Genomic DNA, 16,451 nt, shown 5'->3' with positions numbered 1-16,451 from the left:
AATGTGTGGTTCATTCTCTGCAATGGAGGTGAAGAAGGGGATGTCAATAGACTGCAAACAGAAGGGATAAAAAGGTGTAATTGCCTATTAATAAAAGGTAAAGGACCCCTGACAGTTAAGTTGTCGCGAATGACTCTGGGGTTGTGGTGCTCATCTCGCTTTACTGGCCGAGGGAGCCGACACTTGTCCGCAGACAGTTTTTCTGGGTCATGTGGCCAGCATGACTAAGCCGCTTCTGGCGAACCAAAGCAGCGCACGGAAACGCTGTTTACCTTCCTGGCAGAGTGGTACCTATTTATCTACTTGCACTTTGATGTGCTTTCGAAGTGCTAGGTTGGCAGGAGCTGGGACCGAGCAATGTTGTCGCGAATGACTCTGGGGTTGTGGTGCTCATCTCGCTTTACTGGCCGAGGGAGCCGACACTTGTCCGCAGACAGTTTTTCTGGGTCATGTGGCCAGCATGACTAAGCCGCTTCTGGCGAACCAAAGCAGCGCACGGAAACGCTGTTTACCTTCCTGGCAGAGTGGTACCTATTTATCTACTTGCACTTTGATGTGCTTTCGAAGTGCTAGGTTGGCAGGAGCTGGGACCGAGCAATGGGAGCTCATCCCATCGCTGGGATTCGAACCACCGACCTTCTGATCGGCAAGCCTTAGGCTCTGTGGTTTAGACCACATAACCACCCGTGTCCCCAATTGCCTCTTACCAAAGCTTTAATAACTTATAAGTGTTTTACTCTGCTAAGAAGGCTTCACAACCAGATTACTTTTGTATTTCTCCCCCACACTTGGGATAGGATGTTTAGATCTAAATCTACAGGTTTAATCCTCGCTCCATCTCCCACAGGGGAAAGGTCCCTCACTCACTCCTGGTGTGAAGGATCTGGCAGCTGGAGCCTTTGGGTGCCTCTTAGTTGGAAGCTAAAGCATGACCCTGCTTCATGAAGGAGACGTTCCCACTGGATGGTCCTTTGATCAGGGAGTTGGCAGACAAAATAGCAGGAGGGCAAGTCTTGGGGAAAGCGGAGCTTGAACACTCCTCTGCAATGGGCCTGGAACAGAAAAGCATGTATCCGAGACAGGGGATAAGAAAATAAAATTATTCCAGCTTCCATTGCAGAGTTACACGTACACCAGCCATTCAGAGGGAGAATCTTCTCTGAACAGACTTATCTGGATTGTGCTTAAACTTGAGCTCAAACAGCTAGCCAAAGCGAGGGACCTCTGCTGCTGGAGAGGAGCTTGTCAAATGCCCTGTTCCAGCTGCTTTCTGTATACAAGAGGAAGCAGCCCAATCAAGATTTTGGAGATGGCTGTGTGCTGGTAAATTACCCGTTGTTCTCTACTGGCATAGATGTAGCCTTTGAAGAATGGGTAAGCAAACTAAGGCCCAGGGGCTGGATCTGGCCCAATCACCTTCTAATTCTGGCCCCCAGACGGTCCAGGAATAAGCGTGTTTTTTCATGAGTAGAATGTGTCCTTTTATTTAAAATGCATCTCTGGGTTATTTGTGGGGCCTGCCTGGTGTATTTACATGAGTAGAATGCATGCTTTTATTTAAAATTCATCTCTGGGTTATTTGTGGGGCACAGGAATTCGTTCATTTTTCCTCCAAAATATAGTCTGGCCCCCCACAAGGTCTGAGGGGCAGTGGACTGGCCCCCTGCTGAAAAAGTTTGCTGACCCCTGGTTTGAAGGATAGCAGAGGCTGTTTGCAAGGACCTTTCCTGTCATTAAAGCACACATACTTTCCCCCCACCCAATCACAGGCTGAATGATCCCCACCCCCTCATTATAACGGATCACTTCATTCTCTCTTTTCTCCTCAGGTGCGGGTGGAGCTGATACACAACCCAGCCTTCTGCAGCGCCTCCACTGCCAAGGAAAAATACCAACAGATGCTCACTATTAAAGGCCAGTCCTCCAGGGTGGTGCCATTTGTGGTCATTCCACTAAAGCTGGGACACCATGACATTGAGGTCAAAGCTGCTGCCTTGGGAGGCGCTGCGGACGGCGTGAAGAAGAAGCTGAAGGTTGTGGTACGTGACAAGTTGTGCAGAGGAAGGGCCACTAAGATGATCAAGGGTCTGGAAAGCAAGCCTTATTTATGTGGAATGGTTCTGGGAGTTGGGTCTGTTTAGCCTGGAAAAGAGGAAACCGAGAGGAGATATGATAGCCAACTTCAAATATCTCGAGGGCTGTCACGTGGAAGAGGGAAGAAGCTTGTTTTCTCCTGCTCTGGAGGGTAGGCCTTGAACCAATGGCTTCAAGTTACACTCAAGGGGGTTTGCTCTCTAGAACTGAGGGCACCTGGAGTCACTCCTCCTTGAGAGAAGGACTGAGGAAATGAGATAGCTTCCTTCTAAGCTAGACACCATGTTCCCACAATCCATGGCTTCTATTTCTCTCATGGCCAATTGCAGCTAGGGGTAGAGTAGGCATGGAAGAGTTTCAATTTAACTGGGCATTTAGTTTGGAGACTGAGGAGGTTTTTACTCACTCTTATCCTTTGGGAAGGGGTGGTAAAATAATAATAATAATAATAATAATAATAATAATAATAATAATAATAATAAATTTATTTGTACCCCGCCCATCTGGCTGGGTTTCCCCAGCCACTCTAGGCGGCTTCCAACAAAGATTAAAAATACATTAAAATGTCACACATTAAAAACTTCCCTGAACAGGACTGCCTTCAGATGTCTTCTAAATGTCAGGTAGTTGTTTATCTCTTTGACATCTGATGGGAGGGCGTTCCACAGGGCGGGCACCACTACCGAGAAGGCCCTCTGCCTGGTTCCCTGTAGCTTTGCTTCTTGCAATGAGGGAACCGCCAGAAGGACCTCGGCACTGGACCTCAGTGTCCGGGCAGAACGATGGGGGTGGAGACGCTCCTTCAGGTATACTGGGCCGAGCTGAGGTATAGAAAATGAGTTGTAAATAAACAGGAGCAACCTTGGAGAGAGAGAAAGAAAGAGTGCATTGTAGGGTGTGCCATTTGGATTTCCCAAATTTAGATTACTCCCGTAGAGGAGCATGCTTTTCACAAGTGCCACAGGGTCTGAAAAGAGCTCTCTCCCTTCTCCTGATGGGCTTTGTCAGCCAGGGGCAAAGCAAGGAGAACCGGCACCCAGTGCCGGGTATTGGGGGCGGGGCAAACCACCCGGTGACGCATGCATGTGCGCCGTAAGTAGGGTGCATGCATGTGCCATATGTAGCACTGTTGTGCATGCACCGCCAGGCAGTTTGCCGACGGTGCCGCTTGAGTGCCATGGGAACGGCGGCGGAGGGTGCAGCTGCGAGCGGAGGATCCTCCACATGCGACTGCGGCGGGGCGATGGTGGCGGCTCACACCACCATGCCTGGGGGCAGTGGGGAGAGCCCCCCACAGGGTGCCTTCTTGTCACCCCTCTCAGAGATGGCACCCAGGGTGGACCGCCGCCCCCCCGCCCCCTTCCTCTGCCACTGCTGTCAGCTTGCTAGGACACAGGTGGGCTTCCTAGGGCATCAGGGCTGACCTAAGAGTTGACAGAATGGAATCTATGACTATCCAGCTGTGGTGGCAAAGCACCATTAAGGACAGGTTGGTGCTGCCTATGGATGAGGGACTATGGACCCCAACCCAGGACTGCTACAATGCCTTAGCTACTGGGGATTTATGGGGCTGACCTGAACCTATTCCTGTGTTATATTCAGGCACAAACATGTAGCTGAGTCATATTGCAACAGAAGCTAGATCCGATCATAGCTGTCAACCTTCCCTTTTTTTGCGGGAAATTCCATTATTCCAGCACCGTTTCCCGCTGCTTCCTGCTGCTATCCTGAATTGTTAAATACCCCGTAGACTGTCTCCGGGACAGGCGAGGCTGCTGATCCCTTATTTTCAAATCTGAAAATTGACAGCTATGGATCTGATGCATATGTTTGCCCTGTCCTGCTGCCTTTTTGAATTGCTCTTTGCTGCTATGTTAAGTAATATTTGCAGTGAGACTCATTCTGTTCTTTCTTCTTGCCCCAGCCTGAAGGGATACAGAGAAAACTTGTGACTGTAATTGAGCTGGATCCTGCTACACAAGGGAACAGCGGTAACACTCATTCTTCAGGAGGGCTTCCCTTTTCCTTCTCTTTCTTCACCCTTGGAAAACCACCTCTCTGTTTCCCAGCTCTTTCATTGGCTTACAAGGGAAAACGGGTATCATTTTGTCTAGAAGATTTCAGACGGGAGTTCATTTCTCTTGTGGAGATTGTTCTGAGCCCAGAGGAAGGCATCTGTATGTAAGGGGAGGAGCTCGCTGGCAGATTAATAGGTACTCCTGCAATGGAAGGTAAACAGCGTTTCTGTCCGCTCTGACTTCCATCATGGTGTCCCATTGTGCCAGAAGTGGTTTAGTCCCGCTGGCCACATGACCCAGAAAGCTGTCTGTGGACAAACGCCGGCTTCCTTGACTTGAAAGTGAGATGAGCGCCGCAACCCCCACAGTCGCCTTTGACTGGACTTAACTGTCCAGGGCATATTTTGCACGCAGAACGTCCCAGGAACTGTCCATGGAGTTCCCAGTTAAAAGGATCTGGTAGCAGGTGATAAGGAAAGACTTGTGCCAGAGAAGGTGGCAACATTGGGCTGGATGGACAGATAGTTTGACTAAATCCATTGCCATTCTATACCCATGTTTCCTCTTAGCCTGATAATGCCCTGACAGGGCTTTATTGTACATGTAAAGTAGGTACACAGAATATAATGTGTGAACACCCTCCTAGTTTTCTATGATGTTCCTGCGTATAACTTCTGGTTTAATGCCACTTTTAGAAATGGATGTGGAAAAGCAAAACTAAAACAGTTTAATTATGGAAGCAACAAGCAACTCATGTTTCTGCCTCCTTGTAATTTTCCTCTTTTTCCTCCCTTTTTTCAGATGGAGTCCAGGAACATCAGGTCAAAGCTAGGAGTTTAGAAGATATCATTCCTGGCACAGAACCTGAGACCAAAATTACTGTTCAAGGTAAGCACTAGTTACAGTAGTGGCCGAAATTGTGGAAACCTTTTGGAAAAAGTGTATTTCTGAGGTTTGATGGCTCATAACACCACTTTCTTTTGGAGGAATACCCTAAAATTATATATCAATGGAAAGATAATTTAATGAAGAATGTAATGCAACAAAGTGTGTTCAGTTATCCCTATTCTATCAAAGATGATAGCCAAATAACCAGAAAAAGGAAGCCCAACTTGCTTAGGTTGATATGCAGTAGCTTTCCTTCATATAAACCTCAGAAATACACTTTTTGACCATTAGTGTGCATCGACATGCAGAAGTCTAGGCTTGCAGAACTGAAAATGATCAAAACCCCACCCTGACTTGCCCCCTGCAGCAACCCACCAGCCCCAGGAATATGCTCCTGGGGCAAGCCCTCCGAGAATTTCTGATGTGATAGACCATGCAGCAGGCAGAGCCTTCTCTGCTGATCTCAGTGAGTGTGGCAGGTGGAAAAAAAGCTTTAAGGCTTTCAAGGGAATAAACCATGAATTAGGCTTGGAGGCTAATTATACCAGCGCTTGATGCAAAGGGGACAAGGCCGGCAGAAAAGAAAACTAGCTGGAAGAAGGAGGCAAGTCTGAAAAGAGCTGTCCGTACTTACTGGCGGGTTTTATTAGGTAGGTGAGGGAATATAATTAACTGTATTTTATTCCCCTACAGACCCGTGTGTGTGTGTGTGTGTGTGTGTGTGTTAGTAGACAGAAAGGATCAGCTTACCAATAGTATTTAAGAGCACGAGGCTGAGCAGAGTTTAAATCCCATCTCCTGTGGTTTAATTGAAAGCATAGGAATTAGCCGCTGGGCTGATCTCCCACTATGTTGCCCCAAATGTCAAAGAAACAGGTTACAGACTGAAATGTAAGTTTAAAGCTTACAGTTTACTCACAGTCCAGCATTCGTCCTTAGAAACAGCAGCAGTAAAAATAAAATACTTGTGTTTACAGCAATAACAGCTTCAGGTATGGGCCTAATGCTGGAGCAAGTGGGAAGACATCTGTCTCCGTTGCTGATTGAATAGAGAGAGGGGAGCAGGAAATACTTCATTGTTTTTTCTTTCCTCCCAGGAGAGGAGGGGGAAATGATATCACACAGAGCCTTCTCTACCACTTGCCTTTCTATGGTCTGAGTCTGCCTATCAGCAACGCAGCTCTGTGGTTATAACCCATTCACATGCTAACTAGCAAGAAAGTGCATGGTTAAATTTGACTGCTTATCTCCCACACTTACAATCCAGCAAGGCTAAGATTGCAACCCACACAAGTGTTAGTTTCTGTTTGTTGCCACTGTGCAGTTCTTGGAGTCACAAGACTCTGTTTACATTCCAGAGATTCCATACTGTTGGCAGTCTCACGGGAGACGGATGTGACGTTACTGGTTTCCTGTTCCTTTGTTTTTCCAGTTGCTCTCTGCTCTCACAGAGAGAGGATGTATTTTCTTTTCTGTCTGCGTAGTTAGCAATAAAAGCTAGCAATGTAGCTCAAACTTCTCGTCACTTCTGCTGCTTTGAAACTCTGCATAATGGGGAACGTGCTTGGAGTCTCATCAAAGGCTCAGGTCGTTAATCACGTCGGAGGGCGATTCCGGAGGAGTCGCTCAGTCGAACCCAGGTTCCGACAACAAGTTCCTACTGCATGCTTGGGCTCACATGTCTGTTATCATTCTTTTTGTGGCCAGGAGACCCTGTGGCTCATATTGTTGAAGACTCAATTGATGGGACCAAACTGAAGCACCTCATTGTAACGCCCTCTGGCTGTGGGGAGCAGAACATGATCACCATGACGCCATCAGTTATTGCCACCCACTACCTCGACACCACAGGGCAGTGGGAGAAGCTTGGGATGGATCGCCGCTCCGATGCAGTCAATCAGATCATGCAAGGTAAGACAATTGGGTGTCTCCAGAGCTGTTCCTCCTCCAGCTCGTGCATAGGTCTGTCCATGGCTTCTTGAGTTGTCCATCCATAGAAACATTGAGTTCAGGACCCTCCTAGATCAAGAGTCCCACAGAACTTGCAACAGGTTTCAGGCAGCCTCTCCCCATAAAAACCACCCCAGACCCTGTAATCATCATGTGAAGCCTTTCTTTGTGTGCCTCCTTCATGTGAGGTCCAGAGGGCAGCAACATGAGAACAGGCCTTTTCTGCAGTGGCTCCCCATTTGTGGAATGTTCTCCCCAGGGAGGTTTGTCTGGCGTCTTAATTATACATCTTTAGGCGCCAGGCGAAAATGTTGCTCTTCAGCCAGGCCTTGGGCTGATTAATATTCTACAGCCTTTGAAATATGTTTGTGGGAGGGAAGGTTATTGTTTTGTTTCTGTTTTAACTATTTATTTTGTGCTTTTATCCTGTATTTTTTATCTTGTGGGCTAATCCGAGATCTTCAGATGAAGGGCTGAATCATCATCATCAGTGCTTTTTTCTAAAAAATTGTTTAGGGATACTCTCATTTTGACTCAAGAAAACCACCATTTTATAGTTCAAATTGGGAAAAATAAATACAGTAAATGGACAAAAGTACATGTTTTACCTCATATTGCACAGCTAACAGCTCACACTAACTTCCACATTGGCATGAGGTTGTGTGCACTAACATCTTCCCGATTCCTCTGATAGATTCCAACTCCTAATTCACACATTAAATGCTTGCTTTCGTCTGAGACTCGGGAAACACTGTGACAGGAAATGAGGCCACCATCGGCGGTACCAACAGAACTGACGATTCACTGTGATAGAGAAGAAACTATTTTTTTTAGTTTCTTCTCCCTTAGATTCACAAAATGTTTAGGGGTACGCGTCCCCCTGCACCCCGCCAGAGAAAAGCACTGATAAATTTTTATTGAAGAATGGGTACCCACTGGTAATGGCCTCTGAGAAATTTCTAAAGGCTACTTGAGTTGCCTCCATACCCATTTATAAGGTTAGGAATTTCCATCTCCCTTTTTTCTCATCTGGAGAATCTTAAGATAACAAGAAGGAAACTGCCCATTTCTCAACTGCCTATGCCTCATAGTGGCGGTGCCTATTCTGCTCTGTGTTAAGATCTTGATGGGGCAAAGCAACCCTGTTCCTCAACTGGTGTTCTGCCGAAGCTACAAAGAGACCAGAAGGGAAAGCTGAAAAGGACACAAAGAAAAAGGCATATGCAAAGGAAGAGCAGATGAGGCAGTGCAGCAATTAAATAAAAGGGGTGTGGAGCAAAGTTTCTTTCTGTGCAGGGTGAGTGCCAGTTGCCTGTCTAGATGCATTTGTCTAAGCCAGAGGTCAGCAACCTAAGGCCCGGGGGCCAAATATGGCCCGTGGGGGTCGTTTAACCGGCCCCCCGAGCTGCCCCCAAACCCTGCTGCTGCGCTCGAGGACTCACTTCTGCGGCGCTGGTGGGGCTTCCTATCAGCTGCAGGAAGCTCCTGCAACCAATAGGAAGCTACAGGCGCCTCCTCCATGCTGGAAATAGCGTCTACGCATGCGCGCACACATGCAGACGCCTCCTCTAGCCGGAATGGTTATGTACTGAAGTTCTCACCCTGGGCCAGCAGGGGGATACTGTAGATAGTTTTCACTCAGGTCCGCATATGCAAATAAGGAATTGAAAGCGACGTTCAGTGATTGGATAGTTACAGAAAGTTGTTACTGTTGCTTTGTAGTTGAGCTCTATCTAAGTAGGTTGGCTGAACCCTTCAGTTCAGTTCTGTTCTGGCCTGTGAATAAACAAGAGCTGTCTGAAGGATCGCTGTGTTGTCTGATATGTTCACCCACAACTTAACAGGAATGCACGTGCGTGATCCAGCCTGCGGAGAGATCTCCGGGGGAGTGAAGCAGACCAGGCTGCTTAAGCCTTGCTGACCCCGAGTCTAAGCTGCTGAAGCAGCATTTCAGAGTTCTGTTTCTCTTCCTTCCTTTCTAGGTTATACCCAGCAGATGACGTACAAGAAAGAAGACCACTCCTACGCTGCCTTTCAAAACCTCAAAAGCAGCACTTGGTAAAGGCAGTACTCATATGGCAGTATATATCACGGATGGACTTTCCAGATGTTGATAGTGGCCTGATGACATGGACAAGGTCCTTTCAGCAATGCGGCCGATAATGTCTCCTCAATTGTTGCCCCTCTTGGCTTATTAAAACTTTCTAATTGGATATGACCTGGTGGATCGAGGGAGCAGGCCCTCCCGATGTCCCTATTTTCCAGGGACAGTCCAGATTTACAGAAGGCATCCCAGTTTCTGATTTGATCCTGGAATGTCCCGATTTTCCTTAGGATGTCCCTATTTTCATTGGAGAAATGTTGGAGGGTATGGAGTTAAGTAACTATGCAACCTTGAGAAGACATCTAGGCAGGCCTGTATGGGATTTTTTTTTTTTTAATGTTTAATGTCTTGTTATGTTTTAATGTATGTTGGCAGCTGCTCAGAGTTGCTGGGGCATCCCAGTCAGATGGGTGGGGCTTTAACAACAACAACAACAACAACAACAAAAACAAATCAATAATTATTAATAATAGAATAGGACGTCCCTATTTTCTTCGGAGAAATGTTGGAGGGAAAGTGACTGTAAAGGCTGTGATAAAAAAAGTGCAAGTACTCTTAAATGAAACTGATTCTTCCCCCCATTACAATCTGGATTCAGGCCTAGTTATGGATCTTTTACCAATGAATACACTACAGCCAGAAGAAGATATAACAGCACATTTGACAACAGACAAAATCAGCTCAGTCCATAAAAAGCCTTGGGGGGGAAGTAAGCTCTTACCTGATGCCAAAAAGATGTTCCACAGATGGGGAGCCACCACTGAGAAGGCCCTCTCTGTCATTAACCTCTGAGCCTCCCTTAGAAGAAGGGCCCAGAGAGAGAAGGGTCTCAGGTGAATTTCCAAGGGTTGAGTACACCGGGAGAAAGGAAACATATAGTGTGGCTGGAATTTAAGTGGGGTTATATGATATGTTGATGTAGAACCTGGCAACTGGCAAACAGCCATAATTTGCACTTAACTGAAGTTTCTGAACCATTTTCAGAGACAGCCCCCATGTAAAGCGCATTGCAATGCTCCAATAGTTCAGCCGCCAGTTTAACATGTATGTGAAGCGGTTGGGAGATTAGGAAATCAGAACACAGATCACACAGAGCTATTTCTCTGTAACATTTGAATCAGGAAAGGCCATGTAAGTCTCGGACTGCTGCCTGGATACAATGGTAGGTTGGATGAGGGCCAACAAACTGGCAATGAATCTTGGGAAGATGGAGGGGCTACGGGTGGGTTGTTTGAGGGTCCAGATAACAGGTCCATTGCTGTATCCATCTCACAGTGGCTAGTTGTGCCTGTTATCAGCTTCAGGCTTGTAAGATAGATACAGCCATTTCTGGACTGGGATAACTTGATCGCTGTTGTCCATGTGCTGGTAACCTCCAGGTTGGATTACTGCAATGCACTCTATGTGGGGCTGCCCTTGAGGTTGGTCTGCAAGCAAGTGCAAAATGTGGCAACTCAGAGGCCTGTTGGAGAATATGCATTATGACTACAGAATATACAAAATTCAGTTGCCCAAGGACTTTTGGAGTTTATATGTATTGATTGGGAAATAATAATAATAATAAATTAATAATAAATTTTTATTTGTACCCCGCCCTTCCCAGCCAGAGCCGGGCTCAGGGCGGCTAACATCATAAAACTAACACAGTATACAAAGAACATAAAAACAGGCAATCAGTTAATTAAAATACATCTTAAAATTACTTCAGAGCAAATTAAAATCTGGACAGAGGGCAGTCCACGGGTAAAATTGGGAGTGGTTAATATTCTTCTAGGCCAACTGTTACCACTGGTCTTATAAAGGACCTGTGAGTGGGCTAGGAGGCCTCTTTAATGCTTGTTCTTATACAGGAAAAAAAGAATCAGACTGAACCCTGACCAAAGGCCTGGTGGAACAGCTCTGTCTTGCAGGCCCTGCAGAAAGATGTCAAATCCCGCAGGGCCCTGGTTTCTTGTAAGAGAGTGTTCCACCAGGCCGGGGCCACAGCCAAAAAGGCCCTGGCTCTGGTTAGGGCCAGTCTAATCTCCCTGGGACCCGGGATCTTCAGGGTGTTATTATTTGCAGACCTTAAGGTCCTCCATGGGGCATACCAGGAGAGGCGGTCTCATAGGGACGGTGGTGTGCACAATTAGGTCTTCATGGGTAGATATTGTGAACATTCTCAAGGAGGTCTGGGGAATGTGCACAATCGCTGGTTGTTAAGCACATATCCACTCAACTTGCATTCCCTTTAACATATGTATAACTTCAGTGCAGGACAGTGCTTCATGCATCTGATAAAGTACGTTGTAATTCAAAAACTTGCCCCACAATTAATTTGTTAGCCTTTAAGGTGCCCAACATGTTACCCCTGTTTAATGGTGGAGCTGATGCATCGTATTCTCTGCAGGTTAACAGCTTATGTCATAAAAATCTTTGCCATGGCTTCAGGAATAGTATCTTCTATTAACAATGATATCCTCTGTGGAGGTGTGAAGTGGTTGATTCTGGAGAAGCAGAAACCAGATGGAATTTTCCATGAAGATGCCCCTATGATCCATGGAGAAATGCAGGTGTGCTTTCTTTCTGCTACTAATGGTGCTTGACTTGAATAGAATCATAAAACTGTAAAGCTGAAGGGGGATCCTAAGGGTCATTTAGCCCAACCCAAGCAATGCAGGAATATCAACTAAAGCATCCATCACAGCTGACCATCCAACCTCTGCTTAAGAGCCTCCAGTGAAGGAGGAATGCCTTTATTGGCACGAAAGTGAGGTTGCGATGGACAAGAAGCCATTATAATCACAACCATATGGAGCAGCCTCCGATAGCCTCTGTAGGGAGCTAAAACCTGATCTATGTTGATCCACATTGCTTAGATCAGGCATGTCTAAAGTCTGTTTATGCGGCCCCTGTGGCAGTTTATTTCTTGGGGTCAAACAAGCTCCACAAGTTCAACACTAAAAAAAGCTCCACAACTTTAATCCTAAAAAAGCTCAACAATTTTGGTTGGCCCTCATGAATGGTCACTTGATCAAATCTGGCCCTCTTTGAAAAAGTTTGGGCACCCCTGGCCTAGATACATAATCTGTGTTTGCGCACAGAGAGATGGTACGCTTTCTTTCTGCTTCTTGTCCTTTCTGATAACAAATCCATGTATTTTCTGGTTCCTAATTCAGAAGAATCAGTTGATAGACTGTATTGCAGGCAGGTGGTCCCTCAAGGCTTTTGTCTGATGACAGTTTCCTGCAGGCCAGGTTCTTTATACAGTGGTACCTGTTAGGATATTTCCATTTCACCTTAAAAGGGAGCAGGCTTTGTGAGTCACAGAGTCTGCGCATTTCCTGTTCACAGGAAGTTTATGTTTTCTATTGCTTTCGTTTCTCTCTCTCTCTGTGTCTGGAGACACTGATGCAGGCAGTCATGTTTTTCTTTGTTCTGACCAACGCTGAATAAACTTGTAAATAATGCTCTCCTGCGTGCAACTTCTGCTGTGAATTATCTGCTGATAGAGTGTGCATGAGCTCTGGAATGTGGCAAGCTATTTCTGGAAACTCGTGTCGCTAATTGCTGATACTGTATCTACGGGAGATCGATGGACGTCCGGAGACGGCTTGGGGGCCATGATGGACTTTGTCTCCCTGGCAGTATCCCAACATGGGTTACATACACTTCAGGTTACAGACTCCACTAACCCAGAAATATTACCTCGGGCTAAGAACTTTGCTTCAGGATGAGAACAGAAATCATGCTCCAGCGGCAGCAGGAGGCCCCATTAGCTAAAGTGGTGCTTCAGGTTAAGAACAGTTTCAGGTTAAGAACGGACCTCTGGAACAAATTAAATTCTTAACCCGAGGTACCACTGTAGAGGGGTTCACAAAGAGGACATGGTGGTGAAATACACCCCTACCTACCACTGCTGCTGTGTTACTTTTCTGTAGTGATATCATTGTGCAAACCACAAAGACAAATAGCTTCCCAGGGGATATGCAATCTGCAAAAGATGGGGGAAAGCGGAAGACATATATATCTTTTAAAATCCTTTGGGTTCTTAATTTTCTAAGCTTGTCAAATTTCTGGTATGTTCAGGCTTGCTTCCCCTGCCTCCACACCACCCCCAACTGCCTGTACTTCTGAGCTATGTTTTTGGTGGGAGATCTGTTTGTGTGAACCAAACACATTCAATTGTTCTTGCCCACCCCCCTCTGCTTCCTTCCAGGGAGGTTATAAGGGCGCTGAACCAGAAGTGTCATTAACAGCTTTTGTCCTGATTGCATTGCTGGAGTCCAAAGACATCTGCAAGGATCAAGTCAATGTAAGTACCTGTCCACCCCTCACAGTCCCTTTTGCCCATCCCTCTGAGTTTTGGCTGGCAGGGAGGTGAGAGAGGTCTCCATTGTTGCTGCTGTTTGTGTGTTATTTTATTTGTTATTTAATGGTGTTTTTTCTTTTAACTTTTGTAAGCAGCCTTGACTTTTTCCATTTCTTTGGTAGTAAGAATGGTGGGAAAATAAATTTGTAAATAAGATTCTGGCAGGAGCGCTCTATCAGGATCTGATGCCTGCTTGTAGAAGTGACCGTTTGCTCCTGCTCTGCTCTGCTTGTATCAATCAATCAAATCCGTTTATTGTGAGGACCATGCCTGTACACAAACATTAACACAACAATAGTTAAAAAATATTAAAATTCATTACATACTACGCCAACAAAACCTTCATCCCACAAAATAGAAAGAGAGGGAAAACAAGCAACGAGTTAAACAGACGATGAAGGGGTCTTTACATTGTCATCCATAAATCTTTCCCTGGCTTTCATGGCCTTCATCACAAAAACCGCTACCACATGGGTAATACGTGGGTTTGCATCGACTAACAAAAATTTTACTCTATCTTCAGGATTGGTTATAGAGTTGGGTATAATTTGCAGCAATGCGTCTCTAAAGCCCGAGTAGATGGGGCAATAGAGGAGGTAATGTGTAAGATCCTCTTTAATTTTCATAAGGCAAGGGCATAAACGATGTTCTACTGGGGTTTTTGTGAATCTACCGGTCAGATATGCAGTTGGCAGTGTTTGAAACCGTGCCATAGTGAAAGCTCTCCGAAGGGTGGGATCAGTGATCTCCACCAAGTAGTTGGCACAGATTTTGACTGCTTTTACTCGGGGAAACCAGTAGGAAAACCCAGAGTTTTTTATCTTTGTGGAGTCCAAAAAGGCGTCTTTTTCAAAGATCCATTCCCGAACTTTATCAGGGCTCCACAATTTAAGGGTATTAAACTCAGGTAGATTGTATCTGGATAGGATATCTAGTAGGTTTTTATGCCAAGTAGTATTATTTTGTAATGATACAAAGGCTTGTTTAGCCAATAAGGTGTTCGGGGCATCTGTGAGGTTGGTGAAAAAACGCAGGAATCTTAAGTGGGCCCTGGCAGACACAGAAGGTAATCCTACTTCCACTCTTAGGAGAGCTGCCGGAGTACTCTGAGGGAGGCCTAGAATTCTTCTGAGGTAAAAATTTTGGAAGATTTCAAGCCGTTCTAACAGCTTCTGATTCCATCCCCAGAGTTCTACTCCATATAGCATCTGGGGAATCACTTTTCCAACAAAAGCTTTTAGTGCCGGGATCACCAGTTGCCCTCCCCTCGAATAAAAAAAGCTGAGCAGAGCACCGATTGTCCTACGTGTTAGAAGGGCTACAGTCTTGAAGTGGGCAAGCCAGCTAGATGTAGCTTGGAAAGTGATACCAAGATATTTAAAAAAAAGACACTGTTCAATTTTGTGTTCATCTAAAGACCATCTAAATGTGTGGCGAGCTCTAGTAAATACCACAATTTTTGTTTTGTCATAATTTATCTTTAGAGAGTTTTGGGAACAATAAGCTGCGAGCCCCTCCAGCATGCTATGTAGGCCCCTTCGAGTAAGTGCCATGACAGCCATGTCATCAGCATATAGTAATATATTCAGGTGTTTGCCTTCCAGGGCAGGAGCTGATGACTTATACTTTGCCATATGTTGAACAATGTCATTTATATAGAAATTAAAGAGGAACGGCGCTAACAAACAGCCCTGTTTAACCCCTTTCCCCAGTGGCAGTGGGTCAGTATAGTTGCCTGACATCCCAGTTCTGATTTTAACTGTGGTGTCTGAATGTAACTCTCTAAGTATTTTGAGAAGTCGTCTATCAATATCTGTTTCATATAGTTTTTGCCATAATTTGTCCCTACAGATTGAATCAAAAGCGGATGTGAGATCTACAAAAGCCACAAAAAGTTTGCTCTTATGTACCTTTGTATACTTATCTATCATTGTCTGTAGTACCAAACAATGGCCTGTTGTACTATGGCCCTTTCTAAACCCTGCCTGTTCCGGATTAAGCAGGTTAGAGTGGTCAGCCCAGTCAACCAGTTTATTTAGCAGGTAGCGAGTATAAAGTTTATACACAATGTCCAGGAGACTTATGGGGCGATAGTTTGAGGGGTCTTGGGGGTCTCCCTTCTTATAGATGGGGGCTACCAGGCTCAGTTTCCAGTTTTCTGGGATTTTGCATATATCATTTATTACCGTAAAAAGTTGGGCCAAAATAGCGGCCCACCACTGGGCATTTAGTTTAAACACCTCAGGAGGAATCATATCCTCACCGGGAGCTTTGCCATTCTTGAGTGTTTTAATTAGCTGTAAACATTCTGATTCGGTAACAGGATCCCAGCCCATTAATAGATCGTTTTTAAGAGGAGGAAACTGGCTCGGTTTAGCAATGTTTGGAGCTGTATATAGCCGGGAAAAATGTTGGTACCATAAGTTAGATGAAATACTGTTGGTTACAATTTTCCCTTTGGGTGAAACTCCCTGAGCAATTATTTCCCAGAACTTTTTGTCGTCCCGCAATTTGATCGCTTTGTCAAGTGCCTCCCATTGTTCCTTTCTGTAGAGGGATTTCTTAAATTTTAGAGTATTTTTATAATGAGAACGCCACCTGTGCAGGTTTTCCAATGAGGACAGGGTCCCTTCCTGTTTTACCTTATTTTGTAATTTCCTAAGCAAAGATCTTAGATTCCTACAGTCTTTGTCGAACCAGGCCCTCGAGTTGTTTTGTTTTTTGGGAGGGTTGGAATTCGTGAGTAGTGGGAAGAGCGACTCTGAGACCTGCTGAAATGTTGAAAAGGGGTCAGAAATAGATGAGATACACTGGTCTCTCAAGGCCAGTAAGTCTGATGAATGCAGGTGTAGTTTGATTTTAGATTCCAGGTCGCTGTTCCATTTACGCCTACGAAGGGCCAGAGTTGGAGGTGGGTCTGCACAGTGATTGCGGTATTGCGGATCCTCCAAACCACGGGGAATTAGTGAAATTGATATAGGAAGATGATCACTCTCAATTCTATTGAAAGTCCTGAAGCCCTGTGACCTCTCCAAGAGTTTTGGGG

The 16,451-nt window shown here is 45.5% G+C and overlaps 1 protein-coding gene across 3 annotated transcripts in view; it reads left to right on the top strand.

Annotated features, from left to right (window-relative positions):
* The window catches only part of LOC308466850 (A.superbus venom factor 1-like), a 62,278-nt gene that overhangs the window by 26,142 nt on the left and 19,685 nt on the right, over nt 1-16,451 (top strand). For all 3 annotated transcript variants that reach the window (XM_080988029.1, XM_080988027.1, XM_080988028.1), the window contains exons 21-27: nt 1,830-2,039; nt 4,019-4,085; nt 4,914-5,000; nt 6,708-6,911; nt 8,933-9,008; nt 11,444-11,606; nt 13,253-13,348. In XM_080988029.1, coding sequence (XP_080844155.1) covers nt 1,830-2,039; nt 4,019-4,085; nt 4,914-5,000; nt 6,708-6,911; nt 8,933-9,008; nt 11,444-11,606; nt 13,253-13,348 — 903 coding nt within the window. The remainder of the gene's footprint in view (nt 1-1,829; nt 2,040-4,018; nt 4,086-4,913; nt 5,001-6,707; nt 6,912-8,932; nt 9,009-11,443; nt 11,607-13,252; nt 13,349-16,451) is intronic.

Source organism: Podarcis pityusensis (genome assembly GCF_964106645.2).
Source record: "Podarcis pityusensis genome assembly, chromosome: 17".
NCBI lineage: Eukaryota > Metazoa > Chordata > Lepidosauria > Squamata > Lacertidae > Podarcis > Podarcis pityusensis.
This window is presented reverse-complemented; position numbering and strand designations above follow the sequence as displayed.